Raw genomic sequence first — 23114 nt, 5'->3', positions numbered from 1 at the left:
AGTAGTTCCCTTCTGCTGGAGATTATCTGAGGCTACTGCACTCCTTTTACAACACAGGCTGAGCAGCATTTCTCCATAAAACAACATCACAAAGCAATGGCAAATATTTCAGATACAGGGAACTAGAATTAAAATAATTTACAAGGACTAACTAATATCTCAGCTGGAGTCAAAACATACTGCACTATTCCAGGTACTCAGTTTTTCTGCCCTTTACTTCTAGCCAAGAGCCGGGAGAGCTGGCCACACACCATATTCACTCACCGTGTCCTTCACAGCCATAAAGCAGTGGCAGATCCAACGCCGCGTTGTGCCATCTCGGCAGATGTAGGAGAAGGCCCGGTCAAAGTTCCTGTCTGGTGCGCAGAAAGAAACCTTCTCTATTGTCTGATCAACTATAAGATCCTAGAGGGAAAACCCGCCCCCCACAACAAAAGCAATGTGAGGAAATATGGCCAAACAATTGAACAAGTCATTGTCAGGAGTAACTGCACTAAAACGAGTTATACTAAAAAGGGGATAACCTGATGTGGCTGTAACTATCTGTCATCAGTTGTCATTCAGAATCTGTTCCCAGTACAAAACAAAAAGAAAAGGTGACATTCTCCACCACCCATCTTTGGGAGAGGTGAGCCAAGGCACCGCTTAAGAATTTTGGGACCCAGTGAATTCCTGTATCCTCTCCTCTAGACTATGGAGGCACAGGTTATTTGATTTTTACAGCAGCTCCCTAGTCCTGCAACCAGAAAGCCTTTACTGTGGTTAAAACACAACACTGAAACTTTTGAGAGAGGTCTGCAAGTGTGAAAAGGTCCTGCAGCTGCTACACAAACAGCAAAACTCATCTCCCAGTCAGCTAAGCAGGGATGCAAGAGAGGAGCACCCAAACACTCCCTATTTAATCCCATAAATGGGAGAAGTGTTTCTAAAATAGATAGTGCAGTTTAAGATTATGCTATCCTCATTAAAAATTAGTATTAAAATATTTTTTCCAAGTTATTTCATTTGGTTGGTGGCTAATACTTGGCACCTCTGCTGATGTATTCAACCACCAGGAGGCAATAGTTTATTTTCTTTTTAAATCCTATACTTTTAATTACCTCCAGAGTCTGCACAACTTATTAAAATTCAATTTGAAAATATTACAAATATGCAGCAACACTTCTAAAAATAAGACATGCATTATTACTTTTACATGAGGCAATCAGTAGACTGAATTCATTCACAGCAGTATGTTTGTATTAGAAAATGAATTCTTGAGAGATAGCAACTTTAGCTCTGACAAGCCATACCACTGCAGCAGCCCTGGAGAAGTCTAACCACAAGCAGATATTTGACAGGCAGTTGCACTCCACAGGGATATGAATTACCTATGCCTGTCAGTGTTGGCTTGGAGGAATCATCTTTTAGGTTGACAAAAGTAAGTGTCAATTGATATGAACATAAAATAAACTATTTGAGACCAACAAGAGATAAAACTGTTCTCACAGCCATGCCATCTTTAAAAATTCTAGTGCACTCATGGTAAGCCTAAAGCTCTTCTTTCTAGTTGTCTACATCTACATGAACCCAAGAATCATTTGCTTTTACTTGGACACATGAGCCTTAGTAGTACACCATGTGCTAATTCATAATAAAAAATTGTAATTTCACAACAAAAAAACTGTAAAAAAATCTAGAATCATGCCACAAATACATTAGTTTTCCACTTCAGACCAACATCTTTGCTACTGAAGATTATTAAATTTGATATATGCAGTTACTATTTAGTCTGAGTCTGAAGCTACAATCTCCCTATTTAATTTACCCTCTTTATTGCATTTTTGGAAGCTCTTGTTCATTCAGATCCATTCCAGGATTTGGATGCACTGAGAATGATATTGATTTATATATACATGTGGGTTTGCCTATGCATTACTATGGCAACCTTTTGCAGTGGTGCAGAACAAAGTTCAGGGACTCTTCAAGTTCACCAGTAGAACTTATCAGGAAAACCAATGCTTATTGCAGTAAATGCAACAAAAATATTCCAAGCTTGTGCTAGACCTGCCACATTTTGCAAAATGTGTCTTGAGAGTAGTGTGGAATTAACCGGGAAAAAAATTAGCAGGTGTACATACATTTACAAAACAAGAAATTATTAAACTAAACGACACACTTCAATCTTCCTTTCAAATACCCACATTTGCAGTAACATAAAGATTGGTGTCTATTTAAAGATACAGCACATACATTATTACAGAGAAATGTAAAACTTTTGCATCTAACCTTTGTTTTCTCATCTACAACTCTGAGTCCATCCGCCGAGACCCACAGGACAGCTTTGACGGCTTTCTTCCCAGACTTTCAAGAGAAGAATAAAAAAAAAAAAGGAAAGAAAAGAAAACAAAACAGTTTTACGTCAACAGCCAATTGCCTCCCGCTTCCCCTCTCCAAGAACTATAACATTAAGTGTAGATGAAGTCCATGGTCAGTAGGGTGCCCAAAGCTCAATCCAAGTTGCAAAACATTAAGAGAACCAAGCCAAAGCCAGTATTTCAGAAACAGCACGTCGTGGGGATGGGGAGAGGGCACAGGACAAGTGAGGCAGAAATAAGGTGTACATCCACTGACAGTAAAGAATTCAAGACTGACCAAGTGGGTGAAGAATTCCACTAGAGTCAGAAGACACTCATTCATAAGGAGTTACACCACAGGTAGCTTCTTCAGCACAAGTTTAAATAAAGGAAAATTCTTACCTGGTATTTCCACCAGCCCTACCCTCTGCCCAATAGTCCCATGGCTACGTCCCAGAATCATGGCATCACCTTAAACCAGTGTTAAAAACACCCCAAAATCATCAGTTACTGTGTAGCTTATTAAGCTCATAAGCTTAATGCTAAGATCAATCACTCAAATATGCTTCACTAATTTCTTAAGACTTAAATGTCTTATCTTGGGAGAGAGGTATAAAAATAGGATTTCTGAGGCCTTTGGTGTGTATCTGGAAAAAGCAGTGGTGTGTGGCAGGCGGCGCAGCGGAGAGCGGTCTGGCTTTCATCCAAAACCTGACTGTGGGAACTTCCAGCTGCCGCAAGCTGAGGCTAAGTACAAGTGGGAAACAGAGGAAAGCTTCAGGAGCCATTTAAACTACAGATTCTTTCCAGGCTCTTTACTTTTCAAGGGAAAGTTACAGAAAACAATATAAACACAATATTCTTCTGAAGATAATTCATAGAAAAGAAAATAGGTCAACGTAATTTTACTGGTTATTACAGAGAACTACTCCTGGAAAACTAATACCTTTTCTTTTAGCGTGTCACTTTAATTCACAATCCCCCTACTTTAGCCAGAAAATATTCTCTTTATGTCTTTTGAAGCACTGGGTTTACATAGTTTGTGGCAGCTAATGGCACCCACCACAAACCACTGCAGGGAGTGAAGAAAGCAACAACACGGGGAGAGGGAAGCCAAAGGGGTTTCAGCTAGTGACTTCAAACTAGAATTGTAACTGTTTTATAATTTTTTAATAGTTTATTGCAGATGTATATACTTTATATTCTTACAGCAAGTAATGGAACAAGAATACATTCTGGCATAAGCTACTGCATGTTCCAAGTCTGCAACACCAAATTTAACACTGTAAGAATGAACTATCTTGGAGTGGAAAGTCTCCAATTATATCACATTGGTTTCATTCTCAGAGAAAGCAGCAAGTATGAAGAAAAAGGTGCTGGCGGAATTTCTGTTTGTTTTTTGGGGAGGAACTATCTGTCCCAATTTCAGAAGCAGCAATGACATCCTGAGCCTTTTCAAAAAGCTTGTTGAGAACAGAGAATGGCACTGACTTGCACAGAAGAGCATTTAAAGAAAAAAGAGTGAAAATAAGCACAGCGTGAAAGCAAGCTATAGAGAAGTGCTTGCAGAAGCAAGTTTCTAAATGACCATCCAGCCTGTTGGATACTCCAGAGAATGTTTAATTTAGATTCTGGAATGCCTATCAGAAAGAGTGCAATTCACAACAGAAGACACACTTAAATTTATCATCATATGTCTTAGAAAATATTGCAGCATATAGAAGTCACTTCTAGAATTTTTTTTAAAAGGCAGTATCAATATCCACAAAATACAGTCTGTATTTTCAATGCTCAGCTAGCTTCCACAGCCTGCCAGTCCCTATTAATTCTAAAACAAATTGTCTGTCTCCTTGAACTGCTTTAAAAACAGTATCAGTTGTTCATTAGCCATAAGTCTTAAAAATCTTTATTTCAAGCAAATACAAACAATGAAGAGAACATAATGCCTGCAGGTAACTGTTTGGTTTAGACTGCCATCTTTAGATTAAGAGATACACATCTTTCCCCAGCAAACAATAAAAATCTTGTCCCTACAGAAACTGTGAACAGTTCCTGAAATTTGTATCAAAGCCAAGTTTAACTGAGCTGGGTACTTCATAAAGCAATGCTGATCTTCAGCAGAGCTACTCCTCACTTGCTATTTTACCAAATGAGGATTTAGAAATAGCTAACACATGAACTTCATGTTTCTCAGAATAAAATGAAAAGGGTGAAGAGTTTCCTAAGTCCTCTTTTCCCACTGAAACATTAGGTTCCACATGCAAGATAACCAAAGATGGGTTTGCTACACTAAGAGAAAAAGAAAACTCACTTTCATCTCCCAGTTCCTTCTTCTCTATTTATGGTGGATGCAGTGCTTTGAAAGGGCTTATCCTTACAGCTTATACCCCAAACCCACTGCTGCTACTGCTGGACAATGAATGATTTTTACACTTACTGAATTCTTAGCTTATCTGTGCCTACCAGTGATGCATAAAGGAACATACTCCTCCAATTCAGTTTCTATTGGATATACAAGGGATATTGCCAAGTAAACTGTGATTAAAGGGTAGATAGGAGCTTTTGCACTATTGGCACATCCTGGACAAAGATCAGACCAGCTGCAAGATACTGCACGGGAAGTGAACTCCAACGCAGGATCACAGCTTGTGTAACAAATGCTGGGAGGTACAGGCAACTCCAAACGGAACTATTTAAAGCAAGCGGCCAATATCCACTGGAACAGGATGCTCTGAAATGTTGCTACCAAGGGACTCATCTAGACCTCCAGATCAGTAGCTTGTCTTCATATTCCAGAGCTTTTAGATGACAGCACTGCCTGAGGAGAGCCACATGTGGCATCAACTCCTGGGAGCCCGATTTGTCAGTGCTGAGCTGGCACCGATAGAAACCTCACTGCTCAGCACTCCTGGGGAGGTCAGGTATCTGCTCCAGCACAACATTCATTGTCTGGGCTCATTTCAGAGCCCTCAGGCATCTCCAGGAGGGCAGGTGGGCACTTATCCTGACACACAGCAAGGGTGGAGGAAAAGCAGGTCCATGGCAGGTCAGGCAAAACAGAAACCCCACTGACAAACTGGCAGTGCCCTAGAGATGGGCACCCACCAAACAAAAAGCAGCTGCTTTGATACCTTGCTGTACTGTAAGGTGGAAAACAAAGTATTGAGGATGCCAGAACAGAAGTTGCCCAATAATGCATTTTTAAAATACTTTAACTTTGTTTCTAGCTTTTCTGCCTATTATATTTTATCCTATCCTGAGACTTGGACATGGCTCTAAGACATACCTAGAGCCTGAGGTGTATATACAAAGAATTTTTTTTTATTTCAGACTCTCTATTAAACATTATGTGATGAGAAGTACACTCCATAGAGGCAAAATATGACAAAGATCACCAAGTCTGTACTACTACTTGTTGCAAGAGAAAAGCTTCCCTTTTAAAAGTAGTTACCTAAAAAGGCAGCTTATTTGATAACCACAAAAGCCTAACCTGGAGCCATCAACAGACATCTCCCTTTTATTTAAAGCTGAAAAAAAGCATTTTCAATACTAACCACTTGAACATTTCCACACACAAATCCATCGTATTTACCTTTAACAAGAGGAAAAACATGGACAGGGAAAGTGGCAAACATGTCTAGACTGACTTTCTGAAAGCTGCTGGTGTGTTTTAAATAGCTCTGCAGTTTGGAATAATATATTAATCCCAATGCAAGGCATTTGGGGAGAAATTATAGATGAGACAGCCAAAAGATATTAGAGTTATTAGTATTTCTCAATTATTAATAAGAGAACAGCTGTCCCTTTTTCTGCAGATTTCCCTAGATGTGGGCTCCTGTTGTAAGCCAAAGCTGTAATAAGGGTACTGCCACACTGGTACTGAGGGGATCTCTAAACACTATGGATTTAAGTGGTTTCAGTGCTAATTAATGAAATTCACAGGCTGAAGCAGAAGTAGGTCCTTCTTTGTCAAAATATTATAATACAAAAGAAAGGGAATCTAAAATGCTGTGGTGAAGTACCAGACTTCATTAAATATCAACCAAGATGTAATAGGGAAGATGGCATATTTAATAATTTAAAAACGCCAAGAAAGATTTTTACTTAAGTGCTTTGCAAATACCTTTCCCTTTTACATCTTTGCTTTCTTATGTACTCTAACATAAGTTAGTACCACCAAGCAGAGAGAAAACTAACATATCTAATCAGGTTGAGGGGGGACTTTCTGTTTGTTTCCAATTCAGTACTTTGGGTCCGGTCTTTCTAGATTCCAGCTCCAGGATTTGATTTGCACACAGGACTGTTCTCAATAATATGACAGATCTGCCATCTTCTGTATGTTAGCCCCACACCACCACGACACTTTACGTGTGTGCCTTCCCAGATCATAGGAGGAAACCAGAACTGGAGAAACAGATGGCCCTGTGTGACATCCATCACTATTTGAGTGAATGGTGAAAAAGGATCAGCTGAAAAAACCTTACTTACTCCCCATGTAAAGCTCAAACCAATCCATGACCAGAGAATAATCTGCTTCAAAAGACTTCAGCGTGTATGAACATTACAAACCTGTTAGTTTCTATTTAAGCAAAGTTTCATTTTATAACAAGATACTTCAGAAGCCATTATCTTAGATTAACTCCACATGAAAGCTGGATTAAAAAATTTTACAGGAATTTTAAACACAGAGGTAGGAAACAGATGAGAGGTAAAAGAGAGTGTGGTCTTTCTGCCTTGCAGAAATGTAGGCAGCAGGAATAAAACAACCCAGCCACCAGTGCAGCACATTTTTAATAAGGACAAAGAATTGCTTCCTTTCTTATCTAAGACATTGTCCTTGTGAAAACAAGAGCAACGATCGAAATTAGAGATTGAGCTGAAATTAGGAAAACATAGTAGGTAAATGTCTGATCTCATCTTCACACACCTTTGAATTAGGACTGTGCTCAAAAAGGGAAGGTTTAAGAGATGGCACACTGCTTTCTCCCAGTGCTAACATTTGGGGATCAACTCATGCTGCCAGGCAACTGAGCATGAAGCACTTACAAGGCACAGACCTCAACTCTTCTGTAGGTATTTGCCCAGGTGATGTGAGTTGGCACAAGTTTAAGGGTTAAAAAAGAATTTTTTTTTTTTCCAGGAAGACCAATTCACTTCAGAACACTGGATTTCTCATACACTCCACAGATATTTAAGTTTCTGTTTCAGGTTACTTTTGAAACCACATTCTTTGATCAAAATATTTCCAAGTCTGTTTTAGAAGCAAATATTCTGAAATGGATTAAGGAACTCTAAACACTGATTTTACAGCAGTGCTATACCAGGGATGTAACTCCTTATAGTGCAAGCACAAACAAGGCATTAAACTTACTTTTCCAAAGAAGCCTTTGAAGAACTTCCTTTCCTGGAGGAACAGGGGGGACAAGTCGAGCGCTATTACTGTAGGTAGCTAAAATGTCCCAGGGTTTTCAAACCAACAAGCACACACAAGAATAGGGTTTGGAGGGAAAGGAAGGGGGTTTTAGAGTTATCCATGAGAAGGTGCGACAGGCAAATGTGAAAATAATCCTATGAAAATGCAGATCAAAGGGCACACACAGTTCTAATAAGCTACTGCCCTGAAATTGGTGGAAAGAAGAAAACCTCAGCCCCAATTTCATGCAAAGTGGTTACTTTACTTTCACTCTCCCTTGTTTAGTCCCTTTTGGTTAGGTTATAAACCAAACTTGGCAGCAGACATGGTGGTTAAACAAGTAAAATACTGTACAGGCTCTTGTGAAATGCAAAGTTCTAACTCCAGAATTGCAGTCTAGCTTGCTCTGTAGTGATCACTCTTCCCCAAAGCAAATGTTCCATATACTGGAGATGCATGTATGGCTGATATAAAGCAGGGGTGAGTACTGCTGCATTTTATTCCATTTGTTTGTTGCTCTGGCTTACATGCTACTCTTATGCTTCACATCTTACGCAGTCTTCTCTGAAGAGCAAGGAATTTCATCGTAACCTTGTGGTAAAACTCAAATACAAATGACAGCTTTCTCTTTCTCTAAAGCCTTCCAAGGCTTTATGCAATATTTACACAAATACTAGTTATTCGTTCTACAACTCTGAATTGGTAGGTTGAACAGCCTTTAAAATCAGCTCAGGCAGGCAGAGGCAGTTAGGCAAGTGCAAGGATACCAAAGGCTGAGCTACAATTTCCTAAATTTCTTCAGGAAAGCCATTATACCGATTGCCCAATCCACATTAAGAAAAAGCCAGCACACAGTTTTAAGCATATCTGCATGCAGTTTAGTTTACTAGCTTTATTTTGTTACCAGACTGTGGAAAGTAAACTACATGAGAGAACACTTCACCAGGCGTGGTGCTCTGCGAGCACAGCCACATGCTGCCCGGCGTGTGAGGGAAGCCGACGTGAAGCACAGAGCTGTTCCTGCTGTCTTTCCAAATTACCTCACTTGTAAGAAGGCTCTGGTGTAGCAGTAATGAGGAGGAGGTGCAGAATTGCAGAAGAGACAGGGAGTGTCTCTGTGACAGCCCTTGACCCCACATTTACACTGTGCAATTCCAACCTGTTCATCACTGATACTACTATATTCAAAGTATTGTCACAAGTATCTTGAGGCAGTGTCTGAAGAATTGATTGATAAACAAGGTTATATTTAAATCAAAGCTATGGTTCTGATGCAAGGCACAAAAGCCAGGAAACCCCAAGTTAAGCAGGGAGTGTCTGTCTCAACTGTGCATTTCCTGGCCCTGCTGGTGGGTCCCTCTCTGCCCAATGTCCTTCCACTGAACGTTTTACCAAGTATCTGTAACATTTCCATCAGCTCAGACACTGTATAAAGAACATCTCCAAGCTCACTCAGCTGAAAAGCTTAAGCACTTTTGGAGGCAGGAACAGTTATGTATTTGGACAGGATATGCTGAACACTAGGAGGGGAACTAATGGATTAATCACAATGTAGTGTACATAATGAGAAGGGGTTGGATGCTGCTGCCAAGTTGAGCAATGACTATTGCATTACACTAAACAACAGCTTTTTAAAGACAGCAAAAGCTAAAGAGATTCACCAGAAGCTACCTCATTTTTAGGTGATGGTTAATTTTGCTCTCAGAAAAATGCTTGTTAAACAAGATTATTTTTTAAAATAAACGAGACAAGGTTAATGGAAAAGGCATCATGCAAAATGGGTTTTAAACAACACTAAGTTAATGTAGTTTAGAGATAACTAATGCATTTTTAAAAATATTAAATTATGTCTCTTTACCTGCTAAAACAAGAACATATATTAAAACAAATGCATAATTTAAAACAAAAAGTGGCAAGTTAGAAACCAATACTACAAGCTAAAGCTGATTTTAAATCAAAACATGACATGAGAGAGTACACTTTTGTCTTTATATGATGTTCCCATACCTGAGTCAAACACACTTAACAAGGTCCTTAAAGTTACTTTCCAGTTGGCACTAAATATTTTAAATTCAGTGAAATGGTTCTGAAGAAACCATTTAGAGCTTCATGTCCATCCACAAGAATCTTATCAGATATTAAAAGTATACAAAGCTAGCAATATATCTCTACTAAGGGAACGATGTAAGCTACATTGGTTATATTCTATTAAGGAAAAATGCAAGTTCTGTTGATAATATAAATCCATGTTAATAATAGACTAATAGCTGAATATGAGGGGTTTTGATCTGTCAATGAGACTGTGATGCCATTTCATCAGACAGAAAATTACAGTATTGTTGGTGTGCAGCTTCAGAGCTATAAAACTGTACCAACCGAGTACAGTGTGGATGAAGGATTCTTGAGCTAAAAGCGGTTTCTTGTACTCAGTTGTCAATTAAGGAATGTCTGAATAAAACGCTTACCATCACTTGTTTGCAAGTTCTGTAAGATGCAGCGCTCAAAAACAATTATACCCATTAAAGGAGCAGGTAATAAAAAATCCCTGAAAGATTATTTCCCACAAGAAAGAGACAGAGATATTTGTTTGCACCTTTTCATTCAAAAAGCACAGCAGTAATTAAACTCTTCCTTAAGTCAAGATTAACACTGTTCCATATTCTTCTTAAAAGAAGAATATCCCACAAAATCTTTTAAAACCCAGTAGTCAGTCCTATAAAAGAACATCTTCAGTTCCCCAAATGAATTGCCAACTGTTGTACAGCAAGAATTAAGAGTCAAAAATATATCTAGTAAAATAAGAAAAGACAGACAGAACTTAATTTTTGGAAGCTACAAGATACAAATATTTCAACAATTCTAATTTTTATTGACTGGATTTATAAAGCCTACACCTTACCTGCAGAGAATAAAGTTTAAAATAGCCCACATACACATCAATGTCATTTAACCACATTAAAAGTGAAGTTCAAATTCCCTTAAACTAGTCTTTCAATTTGAGCACTGCAGCTCAAACTTGTAATTCTTTCAAAACCAAGAGAACGTCCACCAAAATAACTAAGTAATGTGAAAGCAAGGGACTACCAGAAGAACGAACACAGAAGAAAACTGCATTTTCCTATCACAATCCTCACATGCTGAAATATCACCCAGTGTTTGGCTTCTGCTAAATTAAGAATGTCTTGTACAGAACAGAGCTTTGAGTAATGGGGATGTCCTGAAGAAATGCCCCTGGTTTAAAACCCACATGCTGGGGGTGAGAGACAGGACTTGAATTGCAGCGAGCAGCTCCAAATGGACCTTGGATCTGATAGAGTCTAGCAACTAAAGCACACAAAGTAATTTCAGTAATCTGAATCTTCCTCTTGGGGCACAGAGAATTTCACCTCTACTTCTCAACTTCCAACACTGACAAAGGAGACAAATAGCAATTGTAAGAGAGGAACATTTGTGTCTGGTGTACACATAGACATCAAACAGCAGAAAAAAAATCAAAATTATCTGAAGAAAAATGTTACTTTAAAAGAATGGGTAAATTAATGCCATCCACAATTTGGAATGATGACATAACATGGATTAGGGAAATTTAACTATTTACTTTCAGAAATTGCTGACTAATTGTAAAAGTCAGATAGGCAAGTCTGATGTTTGAATCAATAATTCATGTGATCAAGGATCACAATCCTAGAAATCCAGATTCCAGAAGAAACTGGGTGCTATGCTTTTACTATGTCTCATTAATTAAGTTGACTCATGGACTTGTAAGATTTCTATAAACTACAGAACAGCTACTTCCCAGCACAGCTCCCCAGGGAAGAGAATGAAGGAAGCTGCACAAAGTAGATACTGCAGTGCTATTTGGTGTACTAACAGAAAGTATTCTGGGAGAATAAAAATCAGCAAGAGACAAAAACGGATGCAATTGATTATGCGGTCAGTACTTGCACTTTTAGGTATGTAAACTAAATCCACAGAACAAAGAAACTCATTTATATTTTGTGTGGCCCTTTTTAATAAAAATCAATCACTAATCACTGAGGAATGAATGGGAACAGATGGGATGAGGCTTTAACAGGTTACTATACATTAGCTGAGAAAGAAAAGAATGAAAAGACTTGATTTTAATCAGAGCACTAAACCAATTCACAAACTTCACAGCACAACAGAAGGCAGAAAAGATAACCTATAATCCTCTGCTGTGTGCTACGAAGAAGGGAAAACCAGGTTTAGATGGAAGCCATTTGAGCTCTCAGACTTGGTGAGGAAAGAAAAGGGATGTCCAGTGGCACATATCTTAAATCCATAAAAGTGCAATAGAAGGGTTTGATGGACTTGGTTAAGCTGCAAGGATACAAGGGTTTCTTCCACTGAATGCACACTGAAGAATGTATATAGATATAACATATAAGAGAATTGATGACAAGGACTGCAGTTCTCTATCTCTATTAAAAAATCAAAATTTTCATGTCCTTTCTCCTGTTCTTTTCAATGATGTTAAAGCCTCAGTTCCTTGACAGACTGATCACTGCCTTTTTGGAGTTTGCTATTTCCGCAGGATTTTGTGGTATTATTACTGCAGGAAAGAGATGACAAGACCTCTTCAAATGAGCCACAGAAATACAAAGAGCTTTGAACGAGTGCCATTTACAGGAGCAAACGTTCACAGAAGCCAAACTAAGAGCAGCCCACTTCATGACATATCAGAATTAGGCAGCCTTCAGGCCACTTTAAGCAGATGCAAGCCAGATTATATCATGCATGCCTACGATGTTGCAGTGCATTAGAAAAAAAAGCATCCTAAAACAAGTAATATTTTGTATAATAATGGTGAATTAAATCACTATTAAAATGGCAGGCAACAGAGGGAAAGAGAGAGAGGGGGAGAAGAAAAGAGAGAGAGGGAGAAGCTGTTAAAAAACAATGGTTGAAGTCCCATGTGGGTACCAACTTAGCCTGAAAGGTCACAGAGAATTTTTTCACATTTGTTTTGCAAATAGTTTCTGCAAGTAGAATGAACAGTTGTAACTCTCCCTCTCATCATCAGATTAGCACATCCCCCCAAGAGCAGCAGTGCTCTCAAACCGGCCAACTGTTCTCCTAACATGGGTCAAAAGTTCAGTCTTTAGCTGGAGCACTGCTCCGAACACACCTCTTCCAGTAACGCTCACAGCCCCAAAGCCAATGTTTGCATTAAACAAGTATACATACAGATTTCAGCCTCTTCACAGCATCTTCACAGATATGCATTCCTCTGGATTCGTCCACTTCCACGTGTCCCAAGTACTGCAGGAAAGAGTGTGGGGAGAAAAGGTTAACAGCAGCTCCTTAAACCCCCTGGGTTTTGATGAATCCAAGCTCTGAATTCATCTCAGTGCAGTTGATGCGACAGACATGACCAGCACTTTGCCGGCCTTCTTTTAAACCTGCATTTGGAAGTTTGACTATGTTTATCTATGGGGGTACCAGCATCAGCAGAAAAGCATAATACAGTTAGAAATTTGGAGGGAAAGATAGACTTTCCTTACTCAGGGGAAAATACGTAATTGAAAAGTATTGAAAGCTATGCTTTCCTGCCTATTCATCATGAGCTTTAATTTTTTTTACTAGCATAGCATGAAAACCTTACATCAATAGAGAAAGGATTTTGAATACATTATTTTTTAATAATGATAAATATATTTAGTATTGAAAACCAAATTACACTACACAGTACGATGATCAAGTATTTTTGAATGGTAATGTCCAAATATGAGAAATTTGTCCACCCCTTTTTTAAAAGTGTAACTCAAAATTGTTTCTCTTCATTACAACAGCAGGCTGTTATACGGAGACTGAGACATTGATCATTCTTACACAGAGGGGTTTAAAAAAAAATCTGTTTTCCACATATTCATCTTACCAAGCATTACTTAAAAACCCCCCTAGCAACACAACAGTGAATAGAAATGTCAAGCTTAAAAGCTTCTAAATTTACAACCCGGAATAATATCAGTCTACAGAGAAACTAGTTGCAAGAAATACATCAAGGGTGTAGTGCTCAGGGTACCATGGATAGTTTAATTTTAAACTCGAACTTTTAGCTTTAATTTTTCCAATTTCTCTGCCTTTTCCAATCACAAGTTTTTTGATAATGAAAGGAAGTGTTCTCTCAGAAAAATTCATATCGTTATTCAAAGTACTTAACTTGAAGAAAATCAGAGAAACTATCAAAACCTTTCTCAAGTTTTGAATTTAAGAGCTACAGGTGAAAGAAACTTTCCCCAATTTACTTGCCATTTTAAAAGTTGTATGCTATTCAGCATTTAGATTCTAGGTCAGCTAGAGGTGGCTTTAAAGTATCAGAATCAATGCTTGTGTCACTTAATGCAGTAGAAAACACAAGTTTAATAACCTACTAACAAATTGCACTCTGCAACAGACTTTATTCTATCAGAGTTATTTGAAGTAAGAGAAACAGAATTCTGCCATGAGTTATTTGAAATCTCCTAGATTTTCTTTCATTAATTAGGATACTAGACTTGGACAAAAAAACATTTCACTTACAGCACCATACTGAAGCACCCTCAGATTAAGAGATTCAACTATATGGAGAAAATCAATATTTTTTCCAAAGATTTAATAGAAATTGGACAGTTGATGTTTTTTCATGCAAGGCAACATACTTCAGAAGAGGAAGCTCTGTATATCATTAAACTGCTGAAAGATTTACAGTATCTTAAGTGACAGAGAGCTTTAGCATTATATCTCACATTTTTTTAAACAGACCTAAATGTGGATGGAACAATTCTGGAAGAATTTCATTTAAATCAACCCTCACAGCTGGAGAGCAGCTTGAAAAATAAATTGCACTGAAATTAGAAGGTAAATAAAAGAGATCTGACTCTTTAAAGCTTTTTCAAAATGAGCTCTGTGAGACTAAAGCCTTATAGTTGAATGCCTGAGCTGCCAAAACAGCAACTGTAGTCCCCCTCAGTTGAGCTTGCTGAACACTTGCGCAAGATCCTCATTTCTCCAGAACATGAAGTAGAACATTTTAATCCTAAAAGTACACAAACAGTAACAAGTAAAGATGCAATTACTATGTGTCTGGAAGCACATATGTACATCATCAACTACTTGGTTGTGCCATGACTTCTCTGGGAGACGTTCCAGAGATGCAGAAATTCAGTTGTACATTTCTCATGAGAAAGTTTTGGGTTTAGTAACTTCTCTTTAAGAAGAGAGTGATATAGACAGGAACAAGCTCGAGTTTTACACTGGATAGAAAAAAATGTGTAAGGAATGAGCCATTTAGTTTGCATGACCATTTGTATCATCCATATAGAGAGCAACTTTCAGATTTCCTGACCTATCTGCACATCTCATTTACTTCAGTGTAGCCAGAATGTTTCCAACTGAAGATTCAAACCATTCAGCCCCTGTACTTGGCAACCTGCCTTTTGCTTGGAAAAGGGAGAAACAGAGGAGGGTAAATATTGCCTCATGTCACACTGCAAAACAGACAACCATTCTCCCCTGTGTTGCCAAACCTCTATTCAAGTCCCATGTCCCAACTTTCAGCAATCAGTCATGCCACTGCTGCTGGAGACAGCACGTTTAGCTACAGTTTTCAATACTGCTTCCACTCCTGTGAATGGAGACATTATTACACATATCAAGTGCATCTATCCACACCAAAGGGGTACAATCCACAGACCTCACTGAGCATCAATCAATTCTGAATTATAAAATAAATTACACTGTCACACAATACCTCTTTATGATACAGAGGATAAAAGGTGCTTTGTTTGCATTTACATGTTACACTTCTAGCCATTCATAAAAAAAGGAAAAAAAACTTGTTCTTGCCATTGCAGAAGCCAGTTTTGCATAAGCCAAAAGCTCATCATTAGTGCTGGTGTTGAACATTTTACAGGCCATTTCAAAATTCCTCTTGCATTGGTTTTTAATTTTTCAGGGATGGAGTGGTGGTGTGTTAATTGCTTATAGGTGCCAATATACTTTTCTTTCTTGTAAACATAAATTTTAATTCTATAACCAGAACACTTCTTCTTTTCATAGCCAAATGTCCCTTAAGCAGCAGATCCCCTTCCAACTCTTCAAGCTTCTTCCATCAGTTTGAGAGTAGATATACACAGCTCCTGTATTTAACCAGTGCTACAATACTTATCTGGCTTTTAATGGATTGTAAGCAAAGACAAAAATATTTCCTCAAGAAGACTGGCAAAAAATTCTGTCAAAACTGAAACCTCTTCTAGTGTTCATATGTTAAACAGAAGTGCTAAATTATAAATCTATCTCAACTTAGCCTTAAATTTGAAATATAGGCTCAACTTACTACTGCAGCAGCATTTTATGAGTGACATTTCAAAATTTAATACAGGAAATGCAGCTACTAGTTAAAGTCTGAAATTAAGTTAAACACCAGAATTCTGGACTTCAGAAAAATAAACTGTTATTAAAGTCTGTTTTTACATCACAGGAAGGAGATTACATGGAAATCACTTTAAATCTCACACTTCTATACATAATCTTTCAAGATCTTTGAAAGGAACTTCCCTTTCAAACTAAAGGAGAAGAAACATACTGTTGAAGTGCCTGGGCAGCAACTATCCTATCTAAGTAAAATCTCATGCAAATCTCTGACAGCACATTATCACAAACACACTCAAGGACCGTACCCAAAAATCCACGTGAACTGCCTAGGCTGTACTGTGGTGGATAATGACTTGGAGAACAGGAGGGAAAGGAGTATCTCTGACATATTTGCAAAGAGCATTTCTTGTTACAGGGATTGTTGCAGCTAACATTCCTGGAGAGAGTACTTTTCCATCAGGAAAATGCACATAGCAAGAATGCAGTATTAATATTGAATGCAATCCTACTTAATTTCCATAGTAACCGGTGAATGATAGTCATGACATCAGCAATTCTCGGACATAAGTTGTTCTGTAAGAGATTTAATCGTTATAGCAGAAATTAACCACTATTGCTTTTATAGAAAGCTCAAATCCAAGGGGGCTGAGTCCACACACAGAGTAACATACCATAAAAGCACTAATCCAAATAAAATACTTTCAGTGGCTGTTGGAGAAAAGTCCTTAATGCAAACATTACTAAATAGAAGCACAGCTCATATTAACATTTTTAGCAAAAAGAAGCTGAGATTATGGTACAGCAAAATAAACAGAAACCAAAAAACTTTCCCTCTTCATTACTGATTTTTATGTTCTCTTTCATTGAAGTTGGTGTTCGGTATCAATCTCAAACCAAACATAAAGCAATCAGAGGAACAAGTTAAACTGGCACAAAGCAAAGCATCCTTAGAATTTGAAAAGTGCTTGAGAAACATTACTCTTTTTCAACATTTTAAACTTTTTCCAACTTCATCTAAAAACCAACCACTCAAGTTACCATATCAAGTGGTTCTGGTGAAGTTTTTCTATTGTCTTCTCCCAAATACGTGCTATTGAAATTCCTCCTACTAAAACATCAAGGGGTAATATATCAGGTCAGAAATAAAACACCATCTGTGTCCTAGTACAAGCAATACTGCCCTGATCTTTGTTTTCGTTTCTCTCACAAATACTTGGCTGACTCAGCTGTCAAAATTTCGATGTTCAACAGTAACAGCTGGCAAAAAGATCTTTTACCAGAGCTCCTTCAACCTGGATGACTCACTCAAGCCAGTTGTTTGTTTGAGTCTGCTAATATGCATTTACAGACTCTCTTTCAAGAAGACTCGGCTACACAAATAACTGATGTATCAGTAGATGTTCACATGCACTGTTTTATTTGCAGTAACAGGTTAGGTTCTTTGGATTACATTTGAAACTAGATGGACACAGGAAATGAGCTTACTTGAAGTCTTGGCCAAGGTGTCCTGTGCTGGGAAACGAGCTGCCATAAAGAGAAGCACACCAGCATTTCTTGGGATCCTTCCTAGAAGTAATGACATTCCTCGTTCTTCCTCTGTGTAAGTTCTGGGGTATTATTTGCAACAGCAAGGCTGATTCTTTGACATCTGCATGTGCAGATACGCTTCTAGAATTGCCATTGCTCAAGAATTAAAGCCTGAGTGCCAAAGTTTCAGAGTGAAATGCTGTCTTGCAAGTAGACATAAGCCTAAATCCAGAAATCCTGTATACGCCTTTAAGCTGAGCTACTTTTCCACTGACTTCTAAGATTTACATTACAATGTTTAATATTTTATTTCTCTCCCCTCACACTCATGCTCCTGTTTTCTAGATTTATTAGTTTGAAACAGATGTTTCCTCAGACAAAGCTATTGAAGCACAGGCAACAGAAATTCTATTATTAAGCACCAACAAAGTTTAATTTTGCTTAGTCAAAGCTATAGGTTAGTTAGGATGCTACACATGTCACCAAAAATCAAAATGTCCCACCAGCATGGTAAATTCCCCAAAAAGGAACTGTAGCAGCCTATGACTGCTAAATATCTCTGAATAATGAGGAGCAAAAGAATCTAAAGCAGAATCTACACCAATAGTTCTCCCTATTTTTTACATCGCATCCACCTAAGAGCCACACTGTGCATTTGGCATACTGGTTCTCACACGACCTTTATCATTGTCTACAGAAACAACACTGTGAGTCAGGAATATCGAAGATGCAATAAAGAAGCCCAGTACAGGATACACAAATGCTATACTCCTCATTTTCTTACAAATCCCTAAAATGAGGCAGAGAGGGAACTCAGGAGGTTATGTAGGACAGCACTTGCTTCAGGGCAGGATCTACTTCCACATCTACATCAGAGAAGTCAGCCTTGAAGTATTATGACATTTCTGTAACTGGAGAGCAATAGGCTAGACCTTCTACCCTGTAGTTTACATGTAGAAAGGGATGTTATTTTCCTGAGTTTTTATTGCTAATGCATATCCCTAAATTTCCTTTGATGCAGTTAAACACACTATTTCTCCTGGTCCCTTTACAGCTTCAGTATGCACTGTCAGACTTTGGTTTTCAACTGTATGCTCTCATGTGCAATTCCTATTTTTCCAGGAATTCAGTACTATTTGATAATAATAATAATTAATAATAAATTTAAAACTTTCATAATAAACTTAAAACTTCTTTTTAAAAAAGAACAGAAAATATAAAGGAAGATCAAGTGTTGAAAGCCCAGTTCTATACAAACACTGCACAGGTACACACTGTACCCTTTCTTCAACTCCTGCAAAAAATTCAGTTTCCATGTATGAAACTGGAGATCTCCTAACTTCAAAAAACAGAATTAAAAAGTATAACCCAATGAAAATTTTTTGACTTCCAACACCTAAATTACATGTAAAATAAGTATTTCTTCAAGGTGATCCAAGCCATTTTAATTGTCATATCTTTAAAACGACCTGAAGTTTATAAAACTATTTAAGAATTTCACCTTTGCCAAAGACAGGAGGTTTTTAAAACTCAGCAAGAACCTCCATTTAAAACTTCTTGTTTGTAAGGCTATTCAAACAAAACTATGGGCTGGACACTAGGATGAAAGGTTTGAAGATCAGGGATTGCTTTACATTCCTTTTAGCCAAGACAAAAATGCATAGGAATATATTGGAGGTAAGCTTTACATCTTCCATTATAACCACCATCTTTTATAATTAGCTGTTTTCCAGCCTTTTTCCTGTGATGCTAAAAGCTGCAGGATCTTTAAAATGTACCATTGCTTGCTGAGGGTTAGCATTCAATAGGAATGATTACTGTTCGGGCTAACATCAGTTCATGCCTTCAGAGGTAGAGATTTCTAGTGTTTAATGTGTAAGGCTGTACAGCATTTCAGAAATCAGCAGATTTGTCACATTAACTTCTTAAAAATGCTTAACATAGTTTCCACAGACTATTCAAGCACCTCATGCTTTCACAGTGAAAAATACCACATGCTTAACTTAAAGGCACTTCAGCATCATGCTGGTAAATTCTTTCATAGCTATTATTTCAAATTAGAAGTGCATTTAAGATATAAAATAAAAGCCACAGTCACCTGTGCTGGTACCAGTTTGTCTGAGCTGGAGAAACAGAATGCAAGCTGTATTTATAAACTCATTAAAAATAAGAAGCTATTTTAAATATGAGATTTATAAATTTCACAGTATGCAATAAAGTTCAAAATGCAAATTCCCAAACTAAACAGGACACCTGGGCAGCCACAAGTGGTGTGAGAGCACAGAGCAAGGTGACTGAAATGGCCCAGCTCCTACTGATGGTGGTTTCAGCAGTGCCTCATACAGCTGAACACAGGGACCCCAGGGAGGAGAACTGACATCCACAGGTCCCAGCGAGGACACTCTACAGGGCTTGTGCCAGTTGTTCCCTTTCCTTCTGTCTCTTCTTGAACACAAAGCAATGCAGTGTCTTCCAAACATCTCCCATCAAAGCAAGGGTTAGATAGGAAACAGTTCAAGAGTACTTGTTCTGAAAAGTCAATTCTTTTATTTACAAACATACAACTGTATCCATACAATTGTTATTTGTCAACACTAATACAGAGATCAAATTCAGTGCAAAGGCTAACTCCAATGACACCAGATACTCAGCAGCAAACCCTGGATGCCTGAGATAGAAATGGTTTGTTACTCTTCCACACCAGCTTTTTCACCAGCATTTTTAGTCTTCCAGGTCATATAAAAAAATGCAAGTAAACTCGCAGGTGATATACAACAGTAGCCTTAAGGTCAAAAGAGACTGACCACCAAGAACATGGAAGTGACAGAACAAAACCAACTAAATTATCCAAGATACACACAACTGTTGAGTCTTCTAGAACACCAGGTAGTAACCAGCTGTTAATGTTCTGTTTAACGCATCCTTTTGGACAGAGCCACCAAGAATTGCAAATGTTTTGTTTGTTTAGTTCTCTTAGGTAGAAGGAAATGACCTAATTTTTCTGATATAAATTTCACAGGCCAGTTACTCCAAAGAGCATTTGTATGAATGAAAACCACTTACCCAGAGGGACACTCAAAAAGGCTTTTCACACAAAAGAAGCCCTGGTGTCAAATATTTTAGTCATTATACCATGGAAGAGCTGCATTTTTTCAAGTGAGGTAGTGTCTGGAGCAAGAAAGCAAATTTGAAAATGTGTATGTCAATGAACTTCATGTGTTGCAATTCTAATGTATAAAAATGTGTATAAATAAATTATAGCACTGATAAGCACAGCTGTAATGTCTGTTAGAATATTCAGCTTCTAAATAGTTTTAAATACAATCTCTTCATCTAACACCCCTATACACTGCATATATCCAGTACAGTTTTTCTCTCCAAGGAAGGATTCACTACTGAAACCCAGTATTTACCATCCAGTTTGTTAGGACAGTGGAAAAGAACTTGTCCCTGAAAATAAGACTTCTGCAACAGATGTACCAATGCCACGTTTAACAACAGAGCAACTCTTGTTGAACACCTATAAAAGCTGCAAGGTATTATGCCTCCACATCACCAAAGTTAGGAGAGCAACATCATTTAAGATCCCAATGGAATAGCGAAGTTTGCAAATCACTTTTCTAAACACAAGTTTAACATCCCTTTCACATTCTTTTCATACCTTTGCTGACAGACAGGACCTGTCTCTCCTTGGCTGATTTTCAATTTAACTTTAGTGGATTCAAAGCAGTTTACACAGAAGAGCACAGCAGGAAAGTCAGTAGCCATTGCATGGCCCTATCTCTGAGTGTCAAGTTACCACCTCAGGTGTGGTTAGATTTCCAACACAGAGAAGAACTATCTGTAATTACACCTACACACACCAAGATGACTGAGAAAATATGATCAATACCTGGCTACATGCAACACAGCCTCACCAAGCAGCAGAAAAACACACACTGTTAACAAAAAAGAGTGCTATTGACTGAAAGGAACAGTATTCATTCACGATTATCACCACCTCCAAATTTATGAGCACAACACGGGAGAGAACCAGCTGTGGATCGAATCTACTTCCCTGAATTTTAAAGCAACATAAAGGAACATAACAGGAATTTTCCCTGTACTTTGCAGCTTCTCTCCCAAAGGAAAAACCATCCATAGATGCATCAGATCTGTTCAAAATCCAACAGAACACTAAAGGACTTTGTCAATAAGGATCAGCTGTGGAGAGAGCACAGGAAGAGCTTCAAGGAACATGCCACCACAGAAAAGCTTTCAGAAACATGAAATCTGTTTGCAGTACAGCATCCTCCAAGCCCAATGAATGAGCAGCTACTGGAGTCCCTGTCCAACACTAACGGAGCGAAGCCTGAAGGCAGGACAAAATCCTATTTGCAACACGACTTTCCAAGTGCTTCCACATGCTCTGTAATGTCCAAAAAAGGATAAAGCTGTGGTAGCACTCTACAAACACCCAAGCTCTGGGCAAAATATAAATGCCCAAAGGCAAGAAGTTAAAAACCAAATCAACTTAAGAGATTTTTTTTACAAGAGAAACCAAGAACAAACATTCCCTTACGTGTTTGCACTAGTCTCCCCTCTCTACCTCAAAAAAAAAAAAAAAAAAAAAAAAAAAAAAAAAAAAAAAAAGAACATTAGAGTCTTACCTATAGAAAATAGCAAGCATTAGAAGAAACAAAGCCCACAGCTTGGCTGCTACCACACTAGTCTCATGTATTTTACTTTCAAATAGAAAATCCTACTGACAGTTACAGCAACATTTATTAAGAATTCTCAGGTATTCAGTGAGAACAGATGAAGTTTTCACCACCCCTGCAAAAGCCAGATTCTGGTCTTGCTACTCAGTTATGCTTTGAGCTCCAAAGAATTACAGACAATGATTTTTAGAGAGCAGGAAACGCAGATCATAAGTAAGAACAGCCTAATCCTGAGCCCCCCTCAGCTCTCCCAATATATTCAAGTGTGGTTGAGCAGACATCACAGACAACAGACCACTTTGGAATTTCCACTGCAAAACAAAGAAAATTCAGGTATATTCACCATCTTTCAGATTTGAATGCATTCCTATTCATTAAGCATTCTTCCCAAAATATCTCACTTTGTCCGGCTCCACTGAGGAGCATCAGGAAGAAAAGTCACTCCATCAGATATTTAAGGACATAGGAGACTGCATATTTTTCCTGGAATGTACAAATTCCCAAAAAATACCCAAGACAGGCGTAACAGGATACTCTCCTTCAATAGCACAAAGTTCTATTCTTTCTGTGAGCAAAATACAGTACCACCCACTAAAGCGATGACTCTACATCTGGTTTATCTTGTTCCCTCACAATGGCATACTTCCTGTCTCTATCTATTAAACACCAGTTAACACCCACTCTGCATCTCCAGCCTTATAAAAGTTTCCACTTTGTCCATATCAAGGCACACTATTTTGGACAATAAATTCTAATCAAGTA

The 23114-nt window shown here is 38.1% G+C and overlaps 1 protein-coding gene across 14 annotated transcripts in view; it reads right to left on the bottom strand.

The window, feature by feature from the left end:
- The window catches only part of NUMB (NUMB endocytic adaptor protein), a 92638-nt gene that overhangs the window by 9684 nt on the left and 59840 nt on the right, over window positions 1-23114 (bottom strand). For 8 of the 14 annotated variants that reach the window (XM_063398641.1, XM_063398645.1, XM_063398650.1 and 5 more), the window contains 4 exons: window positions 12958-13032; window positions 7708-7785; window positions 2269-2343; window positions 265-405 (listed from right to left, as the gene is read on the bottom strand). In XM_063398641.1, the coding sequence (XP_063254711.1) occupies window positions 265-405; window positions 2269-2343; window positions 7708-7785; window positions 12958-13032 (369 nt within the window). The remainder of the gene's footprint in view (window positions 1-264; window positions 406-2268; window positions 2344-7707; window positions 7786-12957; window positions 13033-23114) is intronic. The other 6 variants (XM_063398648.1, XM_063398649.1, XM_063398653.1 and 3 more) reach the window with 2 other exon arrangements.

The sequence above is a fragment of the Prinia subflava genome, chromosome 5 (genome assembly GCF_021018805.1).
Source record: "Prinia subflava isolate CZ2003 ecotype Zambia chromosome 5, Cam_Psub_1.2, whole genome shotgun sequence".
Taxonomy (NCBI): Eukaryota; Metazoa; Chordata; class Aves; order Passeriformes; family Cisticolidae; genus Prinia; species Prinia subflava.
This window is presented reverse-complemented; position numbering and strand designations above follow the sequence as displayed.